This window comes from Strigops habroptila, chromosome 8 (genome assembly GCF_004027225.2).
Source record: "Strigops habroptila isolate Jane chromosome 8, bStrHab1.2.pri, whole genome shotgun sequence".
NCBI classification, from domain to species: domain Eukaryota; kingdom Metazoa; phylum Chordata; class Aves; order Psittaciformes; family Psittacidae; genus Strigops; species Strigops habroptila.
Window position 1 is genome coordinate 6771430 of NC_044284.2, and position 25529 is coordinate 6796958.

Consider the following 25529-nt stretch of genomic DNA (forward strand, 5'->3'; position numbering starts at 1 on the left):
AGACCTACGACTTGGAAGTAAGGCGGCCATCACAGAGCACCATCTTCCTGGGAAGAAAAAGTGTCATTCCCTATCTACCCCTTACCAGTTATGACAGGAGAAGAAAGCCTTCACAGTTTGGCAGCTTTCTGACAGGGGGAAGCTGTTGTGAACCATGCAGAAACTGAGAAAATACAGAACTAATTTTGCTTTACTTTACAGAGTTAGATCTTTCCATTAGGGCAGCCTGGCTTCTTACCAGTAAGCTTCTATATAAATAAAGCACAGGTCAAAAGTCAGACAACACTTCACATTTGTAAATAAATCAAAATCAAAAAAATCAAAACAAAAGACTCCCTGAATCAACCTTTGCAAATAAGTGTGTGCAGAGCATAATGTAATAGATTAAGGGAGATGAAAGATATCACAGATGACCTTTTACATAAGGAACTTTAACCTTTTTTTTAGATTTAAAAAAGGAAGTAACTTCTTACCTTTTTAGAATGCATCAGAATTAGAGCTACTTTGGAAATAAGTAATAGCCTAAAAAAGCTTGATTGAAAAGTTTTCTTTGAAAAAGTTTCCGTGTTGTATTCAGAATGCAGCAGGTATTGGCTGCTACCCCTCTTTTCTGCACTCAGAACCAGTTGGTGGTCTTGTACATAAATCACACTAACATTTTCTTCTGCTTTATTGCTTGAAGCTTTCTTCTGAGTGCAGTGGTACCTAGAAAGAGGGTAACTTTTTAGTGGCCAGAAAGAAGAAAAACCACATCTAGTACTGCTACATAGCTTGAAATGTATGCATGATTTATAAGCTCCCTCATTTGCATTCTAAAATACAAGCTTCTAGGTCAATATCCTGATCTGGAAGTTTTTGAATTGCCACTGTATCAATTAGGCCAAGTTCTGTGTTCTTAAAGTATTTCTGATTCTATAAAAGTTTGTGAATTGACCCTTCTGCAGCTTTTAGTGTTATTGCTCTGATTGCACTAAAGATGTAGACGTCAACTGTAAGTGTTAAAAATAGTCTGGTTTTAACAGTTAAGTATTTCTACCTATTTCATTGTGCATGCTACAATTTAAGCCTTATATGTCTGAGTATGACAAGTTTGACAGTTGGTATTCCTCTTTGTGTTTTGTTAGGATGTATTTAGTTTTCAGGTGTCTCCTAACATGAATCCCATCAAGCTGAATGAGCTGGCAATCCGAAAACGTTTGACTATCCATGGAAAAGAAGATGAGGAAGTTGATCCTGCTGACTATGTGTTGCAAGTTAGTGGAAGGCTTGAATATGTTTTTGGTGATCACCCTTTAATTCAGTTTCAGGTATGTAAAGCTCTTTGGAACTTACCACAACAGTTCTCTGGTCCCTTGGCCAAAATTTGACTTTGTTTCATGTGCTACTGGATGCTCAGCTATGCTGAACAGTAATAGACTTCATCCTCATGTCTGCAGCCCTCTCCAATTGTAAAATACATGTGCACCATTTTCCTTGTATCTTTGTAATATATTATTTGTTTCTTTGATTTGAAAGTTGTCACACAAATAGTCTGCTAGCTGATAACAACTGTTTTCCATGGGGTTTTAGTATATACGCAACTGTGTGATGAACAGGACTCTTCCTCAGCTGACTCTAGTTGAGTGTTGCACCATAAAGAAGATGTGTGAGCAGGAGATGATTGCCATAGAAGCTGCTGTAAACCGAAAATCATCCAACCTTCCTCTTCCTCTGCCACCAAAAAAAACAAGAACAACAACTGTAAGTTGATACGGAGAATGTCTAATACCCAAACAAACAGTGACTTGTGGAATATGAATAACAATGCCTGGGATTTGTGCTCCTACTGCTGTTTTCCAGTGTAGGTCACCTAGGTCTACTTGGAGCCTCCTGTTGCTTGCAAGAACATTTACATCAGAAATAGCAGACCTTGAGGCTTTTTGGAAACTGCTTATCTTCCCTCGCCTCATCCACCCTCCTCCTCCCCTCACCATATCCTTTCCTTTGCTATATTGATTCTACTTTTAATCACAACCAGAAGAGTGGGTAATAATCTGTTGCCAGAACTTATTGCAGAGAACCTGGATTCTCCAGTTTCAATGCAATGTGTAGGCTCCGCTAGCTTGGGCCATAGTGGTCTGTGACCTCTTCTGTCAGCCCAGATATCTTGCATGATGTTGCCACTTCAATGATGGCAACTTTGGGCATAATAGACATCCAACTTTTCTTTTAATATAGTGCTTTCTTTATTGCTAAACCTAATGGCCTTAGAGGACAGTTATAATTTACGTACTGTCATTCTAAGAAATGTGGACAGACTTTGCTCTGTGTATATTATGTATATATTATGTACAGTGTATATATTATGTATGATATGTATATATTCAGAATGAACAATAAATTTGAAGGGTTATTGTGAATTGTCAGTGAGTAGTACTCATTTCCCCCCAATTCCTTTCAGCTGAGTGGTTTTTCTAAATTTTTCCCTCTTTAGGGCATCTTTGTGTGCTCGTGTAATCAGTATAACCAATTTACTTTTTTAAGATTTCCAGTTTATATGTTTAAAAATGTATCTTTTTTGTTTGTATTTCTGACTTCTGCTTAAAATGCTTAGCTTATAAAATAGGTCTTAATATGTTACATTGATTAAAAATTAACTTTGTTTTTACTTCTCAGAGTGTATGGGATATTTCCAACCCTTTCAAGATTATTCTGTTAAAGGGTAATAAACTAAATACAGAAGAAAATGCCAAAGTAAGTAACTCTGCCTAGTGTCGGAAGATGTTCATCATTGTAATGATTTTCAATGTTTATTGAACTCAGTCATACAGATTTCAATTCAGCAAAAGCATTTTTAGTTATTCCCAGTTATATCAGTAGTAGTATTTAAAATCTTGCTTTATTGCTCAAGTATTGCTTTATTGTCTGAATAAAGCAATACCTTACTATGTGCATTAGAACATTGTCAATAATCATGGACAGTATGACACAAATGTTCAAGTGGTACTTGATTTTTTTTAAGAGGTATCTGTAAAGTACTGACATTGGTGCAAAATATGCTTGTTCAAACTAAACTGTCATAAACATCTCACAAACAGAAGCAGATGAAATACTAAACATTTTTCAACAGAACATAAGGTACTTTTGTAGTCCAGAACATACTCTATGTGTGTTTAAGCACAGACTGCATGCTTCTATACAATCTGTCTTTTATTTTCTAAACATGCTGAACACAAAAGCTGTAGTATTACTTCCTGTAAAAATGCACACGGCTGGGCTTATACTGTTTTACAGACCACAAGCTGTTAACACATGGGAATTTATTGCACAACTACTTTTAGACCTTACAAGACACTTGCCTGTGAGGTAGAACAAGATTCATTTCCTTTACTTTGCTTGGCAGTCAACGAATTATATAGCCAATCCTGTAGTTTGGGAAGAAATTTAGTTAGCCATTGAAGTTTGCTGTTCTCATGGTTTATTTGGGATACTCTGTGGATTTTTTTTTTTCCTTCAAAACTATTGTTATAACCTTCTTGTATATTAGCAGTACTGTGTTTTACTACAAAGCTAAATGAGCCATAGTTACAATTTTACTACCTGAGACACTTTGGCTGTGGAAATGGATGTCTGCAAAAGCAGAAGTTTCCCTTTCGTTTGTCTAAACTATTATTTGGCTAGTTGTTGTAATATCTTAATTCTATGTTCTGTAGACTCTTAAAACTTTTAAAAGAAAAGGGAAGAGAAAAGGGAAGGTGGATTCCAGAAGCAGCATAGCTACCGGGTTTTATTTTGGGGGTGGGGTGTCATACTTAGAAAAAGTGAATCTTGGTTACTTTCAGTATGCTTTTAGAGGAAAAAGAAGATACATTGATTGTAAAGCTTGAGGAGAAACAGGAACAAGTGACAATTTTTCGGTATTGGTGCCTGCGGACACTTGCCTGAATATCATTTAGTATTTTGAATGCTTTTTGTTCGAGAAAACTTTATAGTCCTGTAGCTACCCAAGAACAAGACTGCATGTAGCAACCTTACAAGCTTGTGCATGTTTCCCTGTGTTGTCTGTCTACATTATTATGGAATTGTCACTATCAAGAACATATTTGTTTCCTAGTCCTGATTCTAAGTCTGTTTAATTCACTGCCATTGTTGTTTTAGTTTCATTGTGCTTTGGATCAAGCCAATATTCATCCATTTTTGCTGAAACCACCAACAGGGTTCACAAACACAATGTTTGTAGTGGGAAACAAAACATTTATCAGATGGATAGCACTCCACTAATGTGAGCTGGATTGAGTGTTTACACCTAGAGCACAAGTGACTTCAGCTGTCTAACACCCAATTTTCCAATTACATGACAGGTGAAATTGCTTTTCTCTTTGTCTTGCTCTTTGGCTGCACCTCCAGTCCACACCATTTCATTATTAGAAGGGGAGTGTCAGAATGAAAAGAATAAAATTAGGATCCAATCCCTTACATTAACAGGACTGGAAGTCATAGAACTAGAACTAGCCAAGAGGCAAGCGAAATAGCACTGTGTTCAACAATACAATGCTTTGTTACTACCAAACTGTACTTGATTGCTTATACTCTTTATATTAATAAAGTAAAAGAAAAGTTGAGGAAGTGTGGTGGCATGTAAAGTTATATCAGATAATAGCAGATAATAATCAGATGATATTCAGAATTATGCCAATGTGAATTTAAACCCCTGGTTAAAAATCTACACCACACATACACACACACCCCAAAACAGGCAAATTTTAGAACATTTACCGTTGCTGGTGTTACAACACAAGCAGGTAATACAATAGACGTAATTATATTTCCATAAGATAGCTTTTAATCAGCAAAGGAACTTGATTGTAAATTAAGTTGAACATACAATAAATCTCCAAATGAATTAATAAAGGACCATCTGGTGAGTTGTTTAAAGAAGGTTATGAACCAATCGATTCTAATCAGTTCTCCGACATCAGCCACAGTATTTCCTTTTTGAGGAACATACAGCTGCAATCTTTAATTACAGAGAAATAAAACCCCTCTAAGTACAGTGAAGAAGAATTTTGATTGTACATGTGTGTTGTTACATATAGGTATGTACACACATGTATAGTCTGTATACATTTAGTTTTTCTGAAGTAAGGTTACTTTCATACGATCTGTTTAATGTGTCTTCATGTTGCTGTTCTTAACTCACAGTGGTGAAGCTGTGCATTCCAAACATAGGTAATAGAGTTTCTTATGAGTATGGCTGGGACTCAAGTGAATGTAGTTTTTTAAACTGAACTTTTTCTTTCAGTGATAGTTTGTAAACTTGGAAATGAAATAGGGATCATATATATGTAAATCAACGAGTAATTTAATAATGGATGTTCCTACGGCACCTGTATCAAGGAGTGTAACCCATAACTGTGTGTCCTCCAAGACCTAACGCCTCTGCCGCTGCCTATGCTGTGACAGCAGTCTCTTGATCAGTAGTAGCAATTGTTCCAGAGAAGTCCAGAATGGGTGTTATTTGGAGACCATATGTTGATAGTTAATGCCTCCTCCAGGGATTATACTGGGTTGAAGTATACACAGTACTGCTAATATACAAGAAGGTTGAAGAGAGATTTGCTCTCTTGCACAACTTCATTTAAACTGCCAATGAGTAGTTTATGTAAGCTAGTTGATGGAGAACTTCGTACTGAGCAGAAGCTGGTGTAGCCAAGTAAGGCATACTGATACTGGGACTGCTTTGAGGTTGATCACACTGGTGTTTCTTTGAAGGAGCGAAAGACAGGCTCTCTTCCAGAGCAGATCTTGTCTGTGTCTTTGGGAATTCAAAGGTGATTTTTTTTTTTTTTTAATCTAAAACCTGTACCAAATTTTAAACATCTCAGCCTTTCCCTTACAGTGCTCAGAAATAATATAGTAGCTTAAAGGGAATGTTGGGAATGTTGTTGGAAGAGCATAGGGAACCTGAAACATCAGTTCATCTTTTCCTCACCCAAAACTCCCTGATACTTTGAAAGATCACCTGGAAGAGGTTGATATATTTCTCTCTTTGTTGTTTGCTCAGGCAACAAAAATAAAGACCTCCTGTCATTCCTGTTTAAACTGTCCAATAATATGGATACTTGGAAACACGCAGTTTCCTGTGTATATATATTATTAAACAGAAATGCAGAAATGAGCCACATCTTAGCATAGACCTGTAATTTCAGTGCCAGTAACTCCAGCTTCTTTGTTTTCTTGCACTTCTCCTTTCCTGTTGCTTATTTTTATCATTCAAGCTAGCTGATTTTGCTGGTTTCTGGGTGCTAAAGACAAAACAAAATTTCTGAGAAATACATATCGTTGTTACTGTTATTATTACAGGTGATTTCTGATGTCAGTCAACAGTGTTCCCTCTGTACGTTTTTATAAGCAGTTTAAGTAAAAAATGATTTTTTTCCTTTGGCTGAAAAAAACCCAAACTTCTCTTACTTAAAAGCACAAATAGGTTCTACCTGGAGATTTGCATTTGTATTCAGAAAATTAGTCTTACATTTTCCATTCTGCTTAGTTGTTTGTTTCCTACAGTTTCCTTCTGTGTTAGGTATGTTAAGTTAGAAGCATTTGTATATCCATATATTGTACTTATTATTACAAATGAGTTATTATTATTAGTCACGTGGTAATATAAGTTATACAGTACTGAAAAAAATTGGTAGCCAGCATTTTTTAAACAAATATATTTCGATTTGGCAAAGGATATGAATATCAAAGTAAAAATGTGTTCTTGAGCATTATTTGGTTCATTTTAAAACCTCAAAATTAGTATTTCTTTTAAGAAATGCAATGCACATACATATGTTGTGTATAATATTCTGTGCAGAATTCTATAGGTTCTGTGGCAAGTTTAAAATTTCTTATTACTTTATTGCAGGTTCATGTTAGGGCTGGTCTTTTCCATGGTACAGAGCTCCTTTGTAAAACTATTGTAAGCACAGAAATATCTGGGAGAAGTGACCATGTTTGGAATGAAGTACTGGAGTTTGAAATAAATGTCTGTGATCTACCTAGAATGGCAAGGCTCTGCTTTGCAGTTTATGCTGTGATGGATAAGATGAAAACTAAAAAGTCAACCAAGGCAATGAATCCTTCTAAGTACCAAACCATAAGGAAAGCAGGAAAAGTGGTAATTATTTCATTTGTTTTTCCTGAGTATAAATCTGAATTATGTTGAAATGACTATTCAGAAATCTGTCATTGCTTCACTTTAGTGTTAAAGAATGCAAAATGGAGGAAAAAAACCCCAAACCCAACACAAAAAGACCATATGTATTAAGAATTGCACATAATAATTATTATTTTGTATTTATTTTAAAATATTTTATAATTTTTCATAATAATTTTTATCTATTAAAGAAATATGTTTAAATTTAGTTTTATAAGAATTTTTGTATTTTAAATACATACATTTAATTTTATAAGAATTTTCAATGTATTTTTAATAATAATGCCTTCACTACTAGCAAAAAAGTTCTTCCCTGTGAGGGTGCTGAGGCGCTGGCACAGAGTGCCCAGAGAAGCTGTGGCTGCCCCATCCCTGGCAGTGTTCAAGGCCAGGTTGGACACAGGGGCTTGGAGCAACCTGCTCTAGTGGAAGGTGTCCCTGCCCGTGGCAGGGGGATGGAACTGGATGAGCTTTCTGGTGCCTTCCAAAACAAACCAGTCTGGGATTCTATGATTGATATGAAAAACACCTTCTCATTCTTCTTGAACTCCAGATGAGTTATGATTGAGAAAAGATGGACAAATTAGCATCTAGGCTCGCATTCAGGGAAATGTGTGTTTCTACACCCTTAAAATGAAGACTGAGTACCACTCAGTGGCACTGGAGTACATACTGAAAACTATGCATGTGTTTAACTGCTTTTCTGAAAGAGATCACCATTTTAAAAATGCCAATCCTCTCAGTTTTGTCTATATTCTAGTGCTTGCTACATAGTAATGTTCACTGGCATCTTAGTTTCTATTTAATGATTTTTTCCTTTAACAGCATTATCCTGTAGCCTGGGTAAATACCATGGTGTTTGACTATAAAGGGCAGTTGAAGAATGGAGAACTGGTACTACACAGCTGGTCATCGTTTCCTGGTAAGGTTTAATATTTGGACTTTAAATACTTGTCAGACTCAAGAATAGTAGTACCAAATAGTAGAGTATTTACTGTATGCATATTCAATTCTCCTGTCATAATCTCTTTATTGTATTTTTTTAATGTGGATAAATATGTAAGATCTTAATCTCTTTCCTGAAAGTATTGCATATCAGGAAAGAGAAGGGCAAGAGTCTGCTGGAAATAGTATTGTAAAAGTGTTTTATCTGTTATGGAGTGAAAATCACATAGAAGTATGTTGTGGTTCGAGCTGAACCCAGGACAAAGTAGATGCATGTTTATATCTAGTTTTACTTGTTTTTAAGATGCAGTTTAAGTTTCATCTGGCTCCCTGTGCTATGCACCATAAACTACATAGATAAGCTATCTTGTATGTAACAATATTTGCATTAACAAAAAATGTGAATTAGGATTGTTTTTTAAGCCTTCATTCCCTGACAATTCAGATTGATTAGTGAGAGTGTCTGAAATCTCCATGTCTTTATTCTGTCCTGAGAAACCCTGTATCAACTTGGCTGTAGTGCTGAAAGAAATATGGCTTAAAACTCTCCTTTTTTATTCATGCTGTTTGATACAGAGGCAGTGTGTATACTGATTTACAGAAGCTAAAGATCTTACTAGGATAGTTTGGTATAAAGTTATGTCACCTTCTCTTGATTGTTACATTTATTTTGGAAAGAGAAAATCAGTTTCTTATAGGGTCATAATCCAACATCAGTGAATGTAGGAGGTATGGGTGGTTTATGCTGGAAATAGAGTGCATTGTACTAAAAAGTGTTGTGCAGCAAAACATGCTTCTGTTCATTGTATACAGTAAGCATTTGCTTACCGCATCTTTTGCCTTTCAGATTTTCTGATTTTAATGCATGCCTTGCCTATAATATTAATTGTTCTGTCTGATGTTTCAGATGAACTTGAAGAAATGTTGAACCCAATGGGAACTGTCCAGACTAACCCTTACACTGAAAATGCAACAGCTTTGCACATTAGATTTCAAGAATATGCAAAACAGCCTATTAATTACCCTCCCTTTGATAAGGTAAGGTATGACGTAAAGAGCAGCCTTGCTTATGTGTAAGTAGCAATTTCTTCTTTCCTTTCAGCACTGCCTTTTCCAATCAATTCCCCACTTCCTGCCTTTTAGTTAACATACTGCAGTTTTTTAAACTTGCCCTGTGTGAGTGTTCCAGTGCTCTGATTTCAGGGTCTTCAGTTAGTATTTTGAAGACATGTACTTTTAAAAATACACTGTACATAGTCTCTTGAGGGTCAGAAGCATAATCAGTTTCCCATATCAGTGATCTTACAAAAAGCTACACTTATCTGCTATTCTGGAAACCTTCAAACTGCACATGCCTGTGATCTATAAAGATCTGTTATTTCTGTATATTAACATATTTTACCCACTCTTTGGGATGCTTCTTTCCTCTATGAGCTAAATCCTTTTAAGGATAAGTAGACTTTTAATATTGTATAAAAAGGGATTTCTTAAGGTCTGCTCTTCAATTAAATTCACCGAAGTTGCCCTGCTATGGTTAAGAATGTCTAGAACGGAAGCGTATGTTTGGAATACATGTGGTAATGTCTGTAGTGTGGATGTTAGATAACAAGTTGTTCACAAACCAGCAAATAAAGCTAAGACCAAACAAGTAATAAAAGAAGTGTTAAAACAGACAGGTAATGCTGCATTATAAAAACAAAGTTCAACTCATACATACATTAGTTTGAATTTTGTTTTGGGGACAGTTAGTAACCACCTAGAGAAAACTGCTTGACCAAAGGGGCATGAGGTTCATCAAAATGAAATCAAATAACAATATAGGGTTCTTGGTTTGATATTTGCTTGCTTGTTTGTTTGTTTCCTCCTTGTTCTTGTATTAAAACAGCATTGGAAATGCCTTAAGAGCTAGAACAGGACTAGTTGCCTTCTTAATTATGGTTGACCAGTTGACTCCTCATACTGAACTTAGTTTGGTTCATTTGTAATGCTGTAAGGTTTTGCTCATGACACTATATATATTTCTACAGAAGAAAAAGCTGCTCTGATGTGCATATCATGGACATGTTATGTAAAAGTTTCTTAAGTAACTGCATAGTTGTTCTAGCTCTGTTGCTTTAATTTGTACCTGCAATACCAAGTTTCATTATGTTAAAATGGGGGGTGAATACAGACAAAAGATTTGATTGAGTGAAGTTACCTGTTGTATTGATGTTAAGGTAGTGTCTGATCATCTTCACCATCCCTTGTAACTTTGGTTTGGCTGCTGGCTTTTCTTATTTTGTGGCTTTAACCCATCTTGAACCTGAGAAATCCTAAGTGTGATAGAGAAATATCCCAGAATACTGTTGCAGAGCTGGTAATAAAACGCTGGAAGCATTCAACTTGGAGAAAATGCTACAAAGTATGCTTTTTTTTTTTTTTTTGGCAGTTATTTTTTTCCAGTAACTTTTGCTACTCGCAATTCTCTAGAGTTACGAAACTGTTTTGCAGTATCAGTGGGAAAATCAGAGCCCCAAACTCTTTGATAATTCATTCCATTTCTGCAGGTATACTGAAATTTATAGTGAAATACACTTTAAATACTGAAAAAGAGAGTAAGATACCCAGTCTCTGACAGATTCTTTTGGTGAAGGTCCTGTTGAATCAGGAGTAACACTGCAGCTGCTTGGATTACATGAGCTGAAAATCTGATTTTCAGAGTTGTCTAGATGAGACTTGCTTGGTGTGTGGCTGCTTCTAATTTTCTCAGTCTTGTTGCGTGTTTCTGGCAAGAAAACAGAGAATCAGATGGCAGATCTTTATTTCAAGAAACACAATGTGCAAAAATGGATTAATCTTTTCGATCTTACTATCAATCCACTTGCAGTGAACAGCTGTTTGGGGATAAGTGAGCAACAGTGCCTTGACAATTGAGAAGAAAACTGTTGTCTAATGCAGGAGCAATGTATTGGGCTGGTAGCTCAGTTGAACAAAGCTTGGACTTGTAGAAACTTTCAAAGTTTATTTGCAAACCAAGTAACTCTAAAAAGCACAAGGAGGCAAGCATCAAACACAGCATTAGGGCGTTGTGGTTTTTACACTCAGGGTGGCAGAGCACTGGAACAGGCTGCCCAGGGCGGTTGTGGAGTCTCCCTCTCTGGAGAATTCCACCTGGATGCATTCCTGTGTAATGTGCTCTGGGTGGCCCTGCCTTGGCAGGGGGTTGGTCTGGATGATCTCCAGAGGTCCCTTCCAACGCTAATGATTCTGTGTGATTCTATGAAAATTTCCTTATCTGCTTAATTTCTATAATATTTACTTTTCCAGTGCAGTCAGATTTGTTTTGAAATCTAATGTATTTAAAAACATGTCTTTGCAGATACTTGAAAAGGCAGCTGAGATTGCAAGGAGCAGTGACAATGCTGCAATGGCGGTAAGCACCTGCTAGAGACTATTTAAAAACTAATTTTCTCAGGTTTTTTGGTTTTTACCTTCTACATCAATTTAGAAATACGTCAACTGCTCAAATAATGACAGTTCTGCTGGTTCTATTTTCTTATGTAATTCACTTTGAAGTGCCTTAAAATTCAGGTGTATATCCTCTTTTTCCAATATGTCTTGGACTTCTTGGCTGTTTTCTGACAGGAAACACAATTGCTTTATGTATTCTAAGGATTTGGCGCACAACCATGATTTACATTCAGTCTGAATCTGGAAAACATTCCTAGGCAGAATAAAATATTGCTGGAAAATTGCTCAGTTTTATCAAGTATGATGTTTCCAAAAAATCTCTTTTGAAAATGGTCACTGATCTAGAAGATGCTGTTTCTTAATTACGGTGATTATATCCTCTTTTAGAGGAACTGGATAGTTCTACCTTGGGAAAAAGAACACCTGCATTGAAAGGTGTTTTCACCAAGCACGGAAGATTGCAGTTTAAGATGGTGAAATCAACAGCAACATCAACAGTAACAACAACTGTATTTTATATAAGAATAAAAGCAATTAATTAAAAAATTTGTCTGTTACAACACCAAGTGCCTAAAGCACTCAGGAAAAGTGAAAACTCGCTGCTGCTTTGGGAGCAAACAACTTAGTGGCAAATACTTGGAAATCCTCAATAGCAGCATGCCAACTTGAGAGGATTGTGACTTTCAAATGAAAAGATTAATATTCCTATACACAAGAATGACCTTATTGTCAGGACTGTTTGTTTATTTTGATACAGAAACAGACTGTGTACTTAGTTTTACTAAACAAGCATTGTGTTTCAACTAGATTTTTATATTCACTCTGAAAGAATTTATACTTAGGTGGTATTTTTACATGAAAATACTTAAAGCGTTTCAGGACAATACAAGGCTTGGGCATTTATCATTTCTAAAGGAGCTAAACTGAAGTTCCGTGTGTAGGAGATATATTTTCTTCGTCAGGTGGGATACCTGTGCAAAATATTATTTGATGAGAGCTGTTTGTTTCTGCTACCATTTCTTCTGAACTTTGCTTTGTTTTTTATCTTCCATTAGTGTAAAGACCTTTGGCCTACATCTTAAAATTATATAGAAACTTTTTCAGCTTTGTGAAGATAAAGTTGGCTTTGGTATTTTAAGCTTGCCATATTGTTTTTCAAAGTATGCATTAAAACTAATTTATTCTCTTCAAATACTACCTCCTTACTCAGAAGCAGCAGTTTCTTTTGTCTCCCATTAATTTATGGAATGCTATTGCTGCTGATATCATTGCTTTAATTTCTGCCCTCGCAGTTTGCATAAAGGCATGGCTGGGGACAGAAGGTATTAACAGAAGGTAACTTCACAGCGTGAAGACTCATTCATGCAATCTGATTAACAGAATTGGTACTAATGTCTGGAAAAGACAAATTTAAACATGCATCTATTAAATTTGCTCACTTGAAAAACAGGCAAAAGTATGTTCATCCTAAATGAAAGTTCTCCGTGTTAGAGTAGGAAAATAGAAATATTGCCATCTAGTGTCATTAACGCTAAAGTTTAGTTACTTCTGAAGAAATGTCTGTACTCTGAATTTTGAACCTAAAAGTTACAGTCCTTACAGCTTAAAGAAATCTGAAAGAAAGGCATAGTAGTCAGTTGCCTGTGCTTCATGAGTTTTAGCTGATGTTCTTCCTGGTATAGGATTTCTAGTCTTTGAGCTAAAATATAAGAGTCTTAGTGAATATATCAAAACATTATTTATTACATGTATGTTTCTCATTTTCTAGGGTCGAGGTGGTAAGAAGTTTTATGTTGTGCTAAAAGAAATAATGGAAAGAGATCCTTTATCTCAACTCTGTGAAAATGAAATGGATCTTATTTGGACTTTGCGATATGACTGTCGTGAAAATTTTCCACAATCATTGCCAAAACTGCTGCTCTCTTTAAAATGGAACAAACTTGAAGATGTTGCTCAGGTAAGGGAAAAGGCAATGATGCTGGGGAGAAATCCTGGAGTTAAATCATGAGTAAATAGGGTTTCTTTCCCAAGTATAGACATTTTGGAATGGTACTATTGTATAAACCAAAGTTCATTGTATACTTTCTGTGCCATGGATACATAAGCAAGAACTTACTATCTTAAAAAAAGCAAAACGAAAACCAAAAATGCACTTCAGAGGTTCTCTGAATGATGAGAAAAACACAGCAATGGATTTATACAGCTAATTTTAAAACCTTGTGCTCAACTTTAATCTTAAATGCAAGGAATTTCACAGAATCATTTAGGTTGCAAGGGACCTTTTGAGATCATGTAGTCCAACCCCTCTGCTCCGGCATAGTCAGCTAGAATATTACACAATTCTGCAACTCAGACTGTGTAATTAAACCTCTTTTGAGGCAGACAAGATTCTTCAGAGATACAGTACCTACTAGTGGTACAAAGTAAAGTACTCCCTTCTCATCATTTTGATTGTCAACCAAATAGGGTCTCTTTCAGGTAACTCTAAGTAATTAGGGACTTGAAGACTGGTGCTGTGACACGAGATTGCATTTTCAGTAAAATTGTGCCATTTGTTTGCTCTATAGATGGACAAGGTTATTTCACTCTACTGTAAAGAAGTTAGTGGAGTTGCCTTTTTCTATATTTACCCCAATGGAATCCAGCTCTTGTGACACTTTTTGGGAATAAGTGGAACCTTGATCTAGGAAAAATTATTTAAGCTTATAGTGAAACCATTCCTGCTTGACTTAAAAGTAATAAAATAACAGATTTCTGGATTTGTATTGACACGTTTTAGTCTGGGTATGTAAAGAGGAGGCTGGACAAAATTATAAAAGTCTGGCCAGTGTTCACAAGTGCAGTGTTCACTGTTCATCTGCTTATCCTAACAGGCTGCACGTTTAACTGATGCTCAACTTCTTGCAGACTGCTGCACTGAGTTAGTATTTGTCTTTCCACCAGTCTCATCTAGTTTAATTTTTTTTTCATTGTTGAAAACTTTGAGCTAACAAGCATTTGCCCTAGGATTGGTATTGGTAGTATAAGTTTCTATTGTAGCTTAAATAGTATAAATTTTTATTAAAGTCTATTCTGACTTTCACCTGTTTCAAGCTAGGTGTAATTGGAAGAAAAGGAACCACTCCATGAAAACTTGATTCCATCTATTCATCACGTGATTTTTATAATTATCCAGCCCATCAGAATGTTAGTTTGCCTCAAGTATAGTTGATTTTCTATTATATCCTTCCTACCAGCTAGATGTATGTTTTGTGAACTTCTAAAATTAAACGGAGTTTCATCCTAGCGCATCGTCTGTGCTATGAGCACAACACTAAACAAATACAGCATCCACACATTCCTTGTCTTCTCATGTGCAAGAATCCTTTGTTCCTTAGTACTTCCATTATATGCTTCTGAATTTATTTTTCATTATTAGAAGTTATCTGGAAATACAAACTGTGGAAATAGAAGCAGGTGTTTGTTGACTCATTAAAATATGTGAAGGAAAAGGCATTTGATTGCTTGCTAGGGGCTTTGAAATACGGCATTTGGTAGCAGAGTTCTGAAGAGTTATTTGGAGTATGGACATTGTCTGACAGCTCAAAGTCCTTTAAATTTGAGAATATTAAAAAAGGTGTATAAAGCATTTTATTTAAACAGATGGCTGAAAACACATAGTCATGTGGCTTGTTACTGTGTACTTTGTGAAGGAACGTAGTATTTATATTTGCTTATCTATAGACAGTAGTGTGGTTTATATTTTAATGGGGGATTTGGCAGCAAGAATAGCCTATCTGAAAAATGAGATCTTATCCTTAAACACACCCAATATTTCTATAATACATGTAAGTATTCCCAATGACTTACTTTTTCAGGTAAGGCAAGGCAGCCTCATGAATCTTATGAATTCCAACATTAGCAGGACTCATCGTTTATCTTGCATTAAAATTAAACCAATATACTACTAGCTGTATGTTGCAGTATTTGTGCTGCTACAGCACACATGCTGTGGTACTAGGAGGTTTTTTAATGCCTATTGTTAACTGTAAGTATTTCAGAAAAAATCTTGACACCTAAGGTAAAAAGTTTAAAACAACAAAAACAACCAAACAACAAAACCCAAATCAAGCCAAAAAACAAGCAAACCCCAGCTGTTTATAGGAAAAATTAACTGTATAACTATATTTGTTTCTATTAATGCAGCTTAAAAATAGTAAGGTTTTTTAGAAATGGAGCATTATATTTGATTGTAGACCATCTGTAATCTGCTACTTCAACCTTCCATCAAATTACGTACAATGGATTTATTATGGTAAATAAACTCAAGCAGCTTTCTTGTGTTTATTTACCATATAGATTCCATCCGAGCTTTTACTGCATTGCAATATTCAATAGAGTAGTTCCACTGAAGGATTCTGAAGCTGTTTGTCCTTCCTGTTGCCATAACCTCCTTGCGCAGCAGAGCAGGAGGATGGCAGGACCTGTTAGCAGAACTCACAGGCAGTATTTATTCTCAAAGCAGAACTTAGCTATTATTAAAAACAAACAAAACACCCATTTTTGGTCAAGTGACACCATCATTAATGAGAACTAGAGAAAATTACAACTAATTTTCTTAAGTACTTGAAATAACTGGCATAAAAATACTGGCCTGTGCTAAGTTGTATTGTCTCTTATAGTAAACTTGTGTTTTAGGAAAGAAATAGTGGTTATTTTTGTATAGAAAACTATTGACACTCCAAGGCTAAATTTGAGTTTTCTCTAAGCCTTTAGATTGTTGTTGAGAGTTGAAGTTCCTTGTTTCCTCATAGCGTGTTAGGAGTTTCAAACCATGCAAGAGAAGTACACAGTATTTCCTGTGTGCAGCATTTTAACATGCTTGATATTGCAGAGAAATTTTAAGAGCTTGAATCATATATTTTCAACCATGAAGTGTCTTTACAAATGGGCTGTATTATCTCTGATACCCATTCACCTGCACTTGGGAGAAGTGTGTGACGTGCCCGGGATGTGGAGCTAGTTGGGCTGCATTTCTCTCTTAATTCCAAGGCAGAAGGTGAACAGAGCAGTAGGTATTTGGGTGAATTTCCTTGGCTGTTTCATAGGCCATTTAGATCTTGCTTCCTCTAAGCTTGTATCACTTAACATTTTCTCATTGTAATAAACTCTGAAGTAATTTCAGCAGTCAAAGTGAGAAGGTCTGTAACTTCAAACAAACTAGATAGTTAATGTACATGCTGGAAGCCGTGACTTTTAAAATTAATTGTCTGATATGTGTAACATGTAAGTCTACTTTGACTTGTCTTTTCAGACTGTACTTCAGGTTCTCCATTCATTTTGATCAGTCATGATTAACAAAATGTTTCTATGTTTTTGTTGGTTCTGCACCTCATTTCAAGTAGGCTGTCTAGAGGTTCCAACACATTTGTTTTGAAGTTTCTTGCTGTGTGCCTGACAAGCAGAGCTGCTACTTGCATTTTCAACATCTGCTTTGTTGTATTAAGTATCTGCTCAGTGTTAGTGTTTCTTTCAGAATTTCCATGTAAGTATCCATGATATGTAAATGTTGGTGGCTGTAGTTCAGCATGATGTTAAGGACTGGTGTTATTGACCCTTACTATGGATTGACTAATTTTTTGCATGTGTATTTCTGTGGAATTATGACATTATATTTAAAAATGCCTGTAATTTTACTTCATGTCATTACGAATTTTGCATGTGTTCATGCCAGTATTTGCCCATGAAAACAGTTTGATTCCTTCCCCCGCTTTTGGAACTGTAGCATGGCCACTGGCTTTGCACTGGGAGTGATCTGTGCCCACTTCTTGCCTTCTGAGTTTCACTAAACTGCACAGATGAACCAGTTCAGAATCTGCCCCCCAGGTGTTTAAACAGTGTTACGAACATGTCTGTTAACTGCACGCTGAGGGTATGATGTACACGTGTTTGTCATACTTGAACTGGAAGCATTGGTTGAACTATGACATATAGTAGAAATGGAGATTTTTCACTACTGGTGTAAAAGGATTACTAGATCAGGAGGGAAATAAGATCTTACAATTATTCAGACTTTATAAGTTGCTATTAAAATATGAAATACCTCTATTATCTAATTTGTAGGAAAGGGTATTTTTATGCTGACTTATGACTCATTCCTACAGAGAAGAAAACCTTGTTCTGTTGATGCACTGCATTTACACATTCAGGCTTGTTTATTTGGAGCAATAATGTACTGCTCCAGTCACGCCACTATATACATATCACAAAAAATACACTCTCAGTGGGTAGCTTCATTGAAACGCAATAAATCCAGTGTATTTTTGAGACCTCTAGATGTTCTTCTTGGCAATCCAAAATAACACCCTAGTGTTTTCTGTAATTTTTTTCCAGCACACCATTGTCTTCAGTATTGGGATTTTTTTTTTAAATATCTAATCTGAATCATTCATTTTGCAACTAAAGCTCGTGACTATCCACAGTGCCTGTGGGAAAAGGCTCCATCAGTTGAGGTGGATAAATAGTTTCAGTAAAGATCTCTCTCAACAAAAACCTTTTTTTTTTTTTAAACAGATAACTTTTACATTACCAAAATATTTATATAATCATGAGAACATTTACAGAACATTATCAACACTATCTAAATGTTATTGAAACTGTTTCTAATACATACATATCTGGGGTTACCTTATTTTTGTTTATTGTGCATTGTGTCTTATGTATGAAGACACCAATTCTTCAGACTAAGTATAAATGACACCTGGTGCCAAAAACATAATCTGGATCATTTTAAAGAGTAAGAAACATAATCAGAAGTGGGCCTATTTTCCCAGAACTATTTCTTCTCCCTTGAGCAGTCTTTAACCTCCTCCTGGTAGTGTGAATGCTTTTGTGGGCAGTTATACCCATTCTGTGTTCTTAAATAGTTACTTTACCTGTAACCTAAGAATCTTCTTTTTAAAACAGCTTCAGGCTCTCCTTCAGATATGGCCCAAACTGCTGCCCAGAGAAGCATTAGAATTGTTGGATTTCAATTATCCAGACCAGTACGTCAGAGAATATGCAGTGGGTTGTTTAAAGCAAATGAGGTGAGTATATTTTGTTACTTCAGCGTGCATGGACATCTGGAGTGCAAAACTTCATTCTATTTGTTTGTAGGAAAAAAAACCCCAAAGAGGAAAGATTTAAGCATGCTGCCTTCCATGAATAGATGGCCAAATAAAGCAGGCTAATTTCTAGATAAGCACCTTGGCAGCCAAATAAAGCCTTGTTCTGACACTGTGTATTCAGTGATTATTATTTTCCATTTTGCTGAGAGAACAGCAGTGTGCTTTGTCCCAGGGAGGGTTGTGTCTTCAACCAACCCTTCCTTGGGCAAAAGGAGAGCAAGATAGTGTGAGAATATTTGAAGAACAAAGGGAAAAAGTATTACAATGGTCAAATGCTATAAAAATTACCATCCAGCCACCTCATACCCTGTGTCAGGGATTGGCTGTATCATTTAATAGAAATGTGATCTATAGCTTATAATAAAACAGAGACTTACTGATTTATTTGTTCTTCATTGTAGCCTTTGCTATCTGCAGTTATTCTTTTATCACATATAATTTTGCTCTTCACAGTAACCTAGGGCAAGATCTGTGTAACAGTAGCATTTGCAGCATTACTGCCTATTTCCTGTCCTTGAATTTTAAATCGTCTGTGGTGAATAGTTTAATGATTAATTCTTTTAATGGTCAAGGCTAGACTTTTGGGGGTTAAAAAAACCCTGAGTGTTTTGACTTCTTTCAAATGCAAGCAAGCAATTTAGCTGCTGGGCTGTCCCAAATAATACTGAATTGTTACATCTGGAATTACTTTCAGAATTATTAAGTTCTGGCTCTGAAGCAAAATCGTGTTCAGTTGGTGTCAGAAATCAATTTGCAACGTCATTAAAAAGCCTGATGAAGGCAGCTGGTAAAAACTGTAACCTAAAGATGATCCTATTAGCAGAAATAAAAAATACATGAACTTAAATACAACACATCATAATTGAAAATCTTTCCAAGTCACCGAACTTTTTCAGATGGCATGAACGAAAGAATTCAGTGTTTGCATCTCTGAAGTCTTCAAGTGATGGGCAGAAGAATTTCTACTCTTCTCCTTCCATCTTAGGCAGAGAATTTGAATTCTGCAGGCCTTTTTGAAAAGATACTCAAATGTAACAAGTAAAGGAACGTTCGCATTTATACTACAGTGATGTAATTGTCATGTGTGAGAATTTTTCTTGGGGGGAGGAGAACACAAGATTTTATAGAAAATTATTGGAAATATTGTTAGACTATTACTTGAAATAGTTTATTAATATAGAGGCCTTATAAAGATATGTTTATGTGGCTAAATACTTAAATTTGCACTTGTAGGAATAATTTGGGCACTGTTTGATTTCTCAGAGATGATGTATGTATTTTTCCTTAACCTTTTTGTTGGTGATATGATTAAAAAAACCCAACACCACAACCAAAACCACACCAACAAATAAAACCCAAACAAAATGTTTTGGCTCCATGGATCACTTTGCAGGTGTATCTTAATAAATTAACACCTATTAGCTCACAGGTAGTAACTTTTACAGACACAGTAATTGAATTGCTTTCAGTGGAATTAATGTTCTGCTCCCCCTTCTTGGTAAGCTGAGTGACTTTGATAGGTGTATACAACTATTACCAGTTCTTGTCCATGCCCACTGCAGGTAACTGCTAGGTTCCTCTTTATGTGGTTCCACAGGTCCATCTCCTTAGTCCGAGGTCTGAGTGCTCAAAGGGAGACAGTGTCCAGTCTGAAATAATTTTAAATAGTTAATATCCCAGATATTTAACCTAGCATTGAGGCTTAGATCTTGATCTTGTAAAAGCCTATGACAGAACACCAGGTTTTCACTTCCAGGTTTGAAAGCCATAAGACTCCGCTGGAGGTATAACTTACTGATGAATTGATCAATCTGGCACTTGCACTAACTTGTGCGTTATTGTCCCTCTCCATGTGACTGAAAAATTGGGAAACACTCTTGCTACTGAAACAAATCTGTCGTTGTTGGATTTGTCCTATGCATCTCAATTTCTGGAATATCATTAATCTACTTACTCTGTTACTAACTGCTTTTATGTACTTCATTCTAGTGATGAAGAGCTCTCTCAGTATCTCCTTCAACTCGTGCAAGTCCTGAAATATGAACCTTTTCTTGATTGTGCGCTCTCCAGATTTCTCTTGGAGAGAGCGCTCGCTAATAGGAGAATAGGACAGATGTTGTTTTGGCATCTAAGGTAGGAGTTTTTCCCTTACATCCTTCTGAAATTATGGAGCCTGACTGGACTTTCAAATGTGATTGCTTGAGGATTTTTCTAACTGAGCCATTACTGTAGTCCTCTTTACGTTTCTTTACCTTTGGCATTTATAGATCAGAACATGCCTATAATTGAGAATATATTACAGTGTTTTGTAATCTTCTGTTTCATGAAAATATTCCCAACTGCATTCAGCTCTAACTATCTGACAAGTTAGGTTTGCATATAACCTTAGTGTTTGTTTTGGCTGCGTGTGCAGTAGAAGTACAATATTTATACCTCACAGTTGAGCAAAATTTTTATTATGGTTGAGAGTCTAACAAAATAAAAGCAGTTCTCTGTGTAGCTGCTACTTTTGGTGACCAGTTCCCTGAAAGGCCACCTTGCAGAATGGACCATGGGTTGATACTGACTTCAAGGTACAATTTACTTTAATATTTCTAAATAAAAAGAGGAAGTACTACATGAATGTGTTAGAGGATAATTGGCTCTAGCATAAGGTTCAGTGGCTTGTTTTAAAGTGTTCCCCCTAAGGCAAATTTTGGGTTTTCAGTTAGAAAGATTTGAGAACACGTATTTTAGTATCAGCCCTGATTGTCAGTGTCATCTTCTATGACTTATCAGTACTACTGTCTGGAATATAAAGGGCTCCTGAAAACAAATATCCAGTCACTACCTCTTAACATTACTGTCTTCAGAGCAGTCCTAGACCTTGAAACAAGTGGCATGCGTTGAAACTAGCCAGTCCTCTAGTCTTCAGCACATAAATGTTCTGTTATTTCTTTAGAAATCTGACTTTCTATTTTATCTGCATGACCAGGAGGTGTTTTGCTCTTAATTTTTTTGTTGTTTTTTTATTTGTTTGTATGGGGGCTTTTTATTATTGTAATGACTTGAAAAATGCCAATCTCTAAGTGCTGTAGTCTGATGAGTGGCTTTTATTCTTATAGGTCAGAGGTTCACATACCTGCCGTTTCAGTACAGTTTGGTTTGATACTTGAAGCTTACTGCCGAGGAAGTGTTGCTCATATGAAAGTACTTGCTAAACAGGTACAGACTTCCCGTCTTCTTTAAATCTTGACTTATCCTAGTTTGTAACTCAGACACTTATTGCTTCTGTGGGGCATATTGGTTACCTTGACAAAATCCACCTGTTGGGAAGCAGGGAGGAGAAGGAAGCATGGGTGAGACAGAGGAATAAAAGAGAAACCAGATGGATGATAGAGCGGTCCTCCCTGCTATGGAAAGCAGCTAGTGCTGTGGGGCCTCAGAGGTAGGGAGCTGGCTTTATAGTGTTCCGAGATGTGTGAGGTGCTTTGAGCAGTCTGCTTGTATTCTGGACAGAGCAGCAGGCTGTCTGGGTTATTAACTGAAGAAGGGTTTCTGCACACTGGAGACTTGTTACCTTTTTACCCCAGTAAGGGTAGCGTGTTCAATAGAAACTATTACTTTTCCATCTAAACTTTAGCTAGATGACTCCTGAACTGCTTCCTGCAGCTTTGGCTTTTGTTAAAAGGTGATGCAAAACCCTGTCAAGTTGTAGTATAATGTAGTATTCCTTGGAAATAGAGGTGTTGAAGTAAACCAAACACATATTTTAGTGTTAATATAAATCTGCCATTTACAGAAAACAAAAAAAATACAGAGATGGTTGCTGTTAAAAACCCTAGTAAATGTGAGAGGTTTGCTTTTAAGTACAAGTGTATCAGCAGATTGGTAAGAGAGACTCACAAATAATGTTTGAAGTCTCTAATGCAGTTTTAGCAGTGAATTTAGATTACGATCATAAAAATCTTCTAAAAAGGATCTCTCTCTGGAATTGATGTATTTGCTGTATCAGGCCTTAGAGACTCACTGAGTAGGTACTTGTCTGATGAGTGGTGTTTCTAACAGTTTTGACACTGCCTATATTGAAACTATGCTTTGAAAGGCATATGGAACAGGAATGTACTGTTGTGCTCTTTATTATTGCAGCTCACAGGGCATTGAGAGACCATCTCTTATACATGTGTGCTTGTTAGTATTGTCAGAATCATAAAAAGATTAGGTGATGAAATGCTTGGAGCAATAGACCTAAGGTCAGTAAAGTTTTTGTGCACTTCACAGGAAACAAATGTCAGTACAATCAAAGAAGGGACAAAAAAATTCCCAACTGTGCAAACACGGAAGAAATTCAAAGTAGAAATACTTCAAAAAGTTCCTGTTTGTACAGCACAGGTTCCATTTTGTTCCCTTGTCACTGATGTTTGTACAGCTCCTAGAATAGTGGAAAAGCAGAGTGCTTTTGGTTTTGACAGATGGCTGACCTGGCAGGTCTCCACTGCCTCAGTTTTATAATCAAACTGCATACAATTTCCACAGCATCCTGCCTGACAGAGGTCATTCTGTCTGTAGAAGTGGTAAGTTTTGACTCAGCACCTTGTAAGTTAGACTGAAGCTTCCTTGTATAGAAATCAACTTTTTTAATTATTAAATTGATGTTATTTGCTAAAGAGTATGTGTATTACTGTGCATGTTAACTGTGGCTAGTGCAAATACAGCTGATTGTTCTAACTACTATTTTATATATGTCTAACAAGTTGCTTAGATGTAGATGCAATGCACAAATTCTATTTGTTGTATGTGCTGCCTAGGTTTGTTTTTGAAGGGCTTTTCTCTGTTAATGTTCTGTACATTTACATCACTAGTTGACTTGTTTTCTTAGAAATTATGTATCAGTAGAAAACTTTCCAAAGCACAAGGGGGGAAAAAAAGGGTTAAACCCACCTGCATGATTGTAAGATATTGCCTTGCCTTTTTACGTGTGTTTAAGGTAACAGTATGGCTTAGATGAGACGCTATCATTTGGAATGCCTTAATTGATTAGAGCATTTGCCTTATGTCTAACTTCAGCAGGATTTTAATGAGCAAACATTTAAGACTCTGCTCTGTACAAGTTAAGGATGTGTAGTTATGCATGTGAAAATTGTCTGCAAGTGGTCACAGGGCCATGTCGTGTTGTACGCAGCTAATGGGATGTGTGCAATGAAGTATCTGCATCCATAGCTCACCTCAAGTAATGTTTGATTTTTAAAGTATGAAACACTCAATATTTCTGTTGACTTCAGTATGGGTAGAGTCACCTCTGTCATGTGCTGCTTTGAATTAGTGGACAGAAATTGCATTTTGAAGAAAGACTTTGTGTAAATATATTATACGCTACAATACCTCATTCATCTTTTTGGAAGTGTTAAGTCATGCTTTAAAACCTGACTCAAAGCTTCAGAGCTTTCACCCATCAATGTCTTTGTTACTTAAGAAAATGGGATTTCTGGGGCATGAGTTGCTTGGGAAAGGCCACCTTAATTGCCATCCATTATTTCCATTTTTAAAAAGTTGTAGAATGGTTTAATACTTCATTTAGGTTTGAAATGGCATTTTGCATTGTATTATGTGTAGAATCAGAGCGGTACCTTTTAAAGATAAAATATCTCTTTCAGGTGGAAGCCCTTAATAAAATGAAGACTTTGAATAGTTTAATTAAGCTGAACGCCATGAAGCAAAGCAAAGCAAAAGGAAAAGATGCAATGCAGACGTGTTTGAAACAAAATGCTTATAGAGAAGCACTTTCTGATCTCCAGTCTCCTCTGAATCCTTCTGTTATACTGTCAGAACTACAGTAAGTTAAGAATGAGGGAATAAAATTCCACTGTAGCTTTGCATGGGAACAGTAAAGGAGAAACTTGTATGTGCTGTAACTTCCTTTGGCTGTATTGTTCAGGAGATGTGCTGTCATAGGGAACTTCTTTTATAGTGAGAGAAGACCTGCTGTTGGGAATCTGCCTAAGGTTATCAGTTCAGTTTGAAGGTTTTTGTGGCTGCCTTGAAACTTAATACTCTCTTAGTCAACGCATTACCATAGCTAAATAGAGATAAATATAAGGCTAAAAGTGAATTACACAGCATTCCTGGCTTCTGTTTATAATAATAAGCACAAAAACTAATAGAACTTTTAACAGCACTTGAAGTTTAAAAGTTGATGGAAAAGGATTTAAAGAAAACTATTTTCTCTGAAAATGCAAATGTTTAATTAAAGCATTAGAGATATGTATGCCAATCTCAGTATTTAATACATTCCATCTACAACAATATGTTCATAACTTGGTAAGCACTCGTAGCATAGTAGCAGAATGAAAGCAGAGGTAACATTTCAGTGCTTCCAGACTGGAAGTCTGCGTGTTCTGTTGTGTTTGTACAACATTTAGACATTTTTCAGTTGAATTACTGGACTAAAACTTTTGTTGTCTTTTCCTCTAGCGTTGAGAAATGTAGATATATGGATTCTAAAATGAAGCCTCTATGGATAGTGTACAACAACAAGATGTTTGGAGGAGATCTTGTAGGGATCATCTTTAAAAATGGTGATGGTAAGCAGTGCTAAAAACTTAAACTTTTCCTTTCTGTCTTCATTCCCACACTTGCACTTAAGCTTGTTGCTCTGTATTGCTGTAATACAACAGGGTTTACTCTAACATCAGGAAACAAATGAAGCATCTTGTGACTGGATTTTGAAATATACATGTGATCAATCATGATGATGTAATTATGGTTAATCCCACCTTCACCTTTAGGGTTGATGACTATTTTTAGATTCCTTTTTTGAAGGCTTT

The 25529-nt window shown here is 36.1% G+C and overlaps 1 protein-coding gene across 3 annotated transcripts in view; it reads left to right on the forward strand.

The window, feature by feature from the left end:
- The window catches only part of PIK3CB (phosphatidylinositol-4,5-bisphosphate 3-kinase catalytic subunit beta), a 79704-nt gene that overhangs the window by 42772 nt on the left and 11403 nt on the right, over positions 1–25529 (forward strand). For all 3 annotated transcript variants that reach the window (XM_030495166.2, XM_030495165.1, XM_030495168.1), the window contains 13 exons: positions 1125–1307; positions 1570–1740; positions 2656–2733; positions 6893–7144; positions 8009–8105; positions 9036–9166; positions 11487–11540; positions 13347–13535; positions 18524–18645; positions 20716–20859; positions 21831–21930; positions 24360–24538; positions 25177–25286. In XM_030495166.2, the coding sequence (XP_030351026.1) occupies positions 1125–1307; positions 1570–1740; positions 2656–2733; positions 6893–7144; positions 8009–8105; positions 9036–9166; positions 11487–11540; positions 13347–13535; positions 18524–18645; positions 20716–20859; positions 21831–21930; positions 24360–24538; positions 25177–25286 (1810 nt within the window). The remainder of the gene's footprint in view (positions 1–1124; positions 1308–1569; positions 1741–2655; positions 2734–6892; positions 7145–8008; positions 8106–9035; positions 9167–11486; positions 11541–13346; positions 13536–18523; positions 18646–20715; positions 20860–21830; positions 21931–24359; positions 24539–25176; positions 25287–25529) is intronic.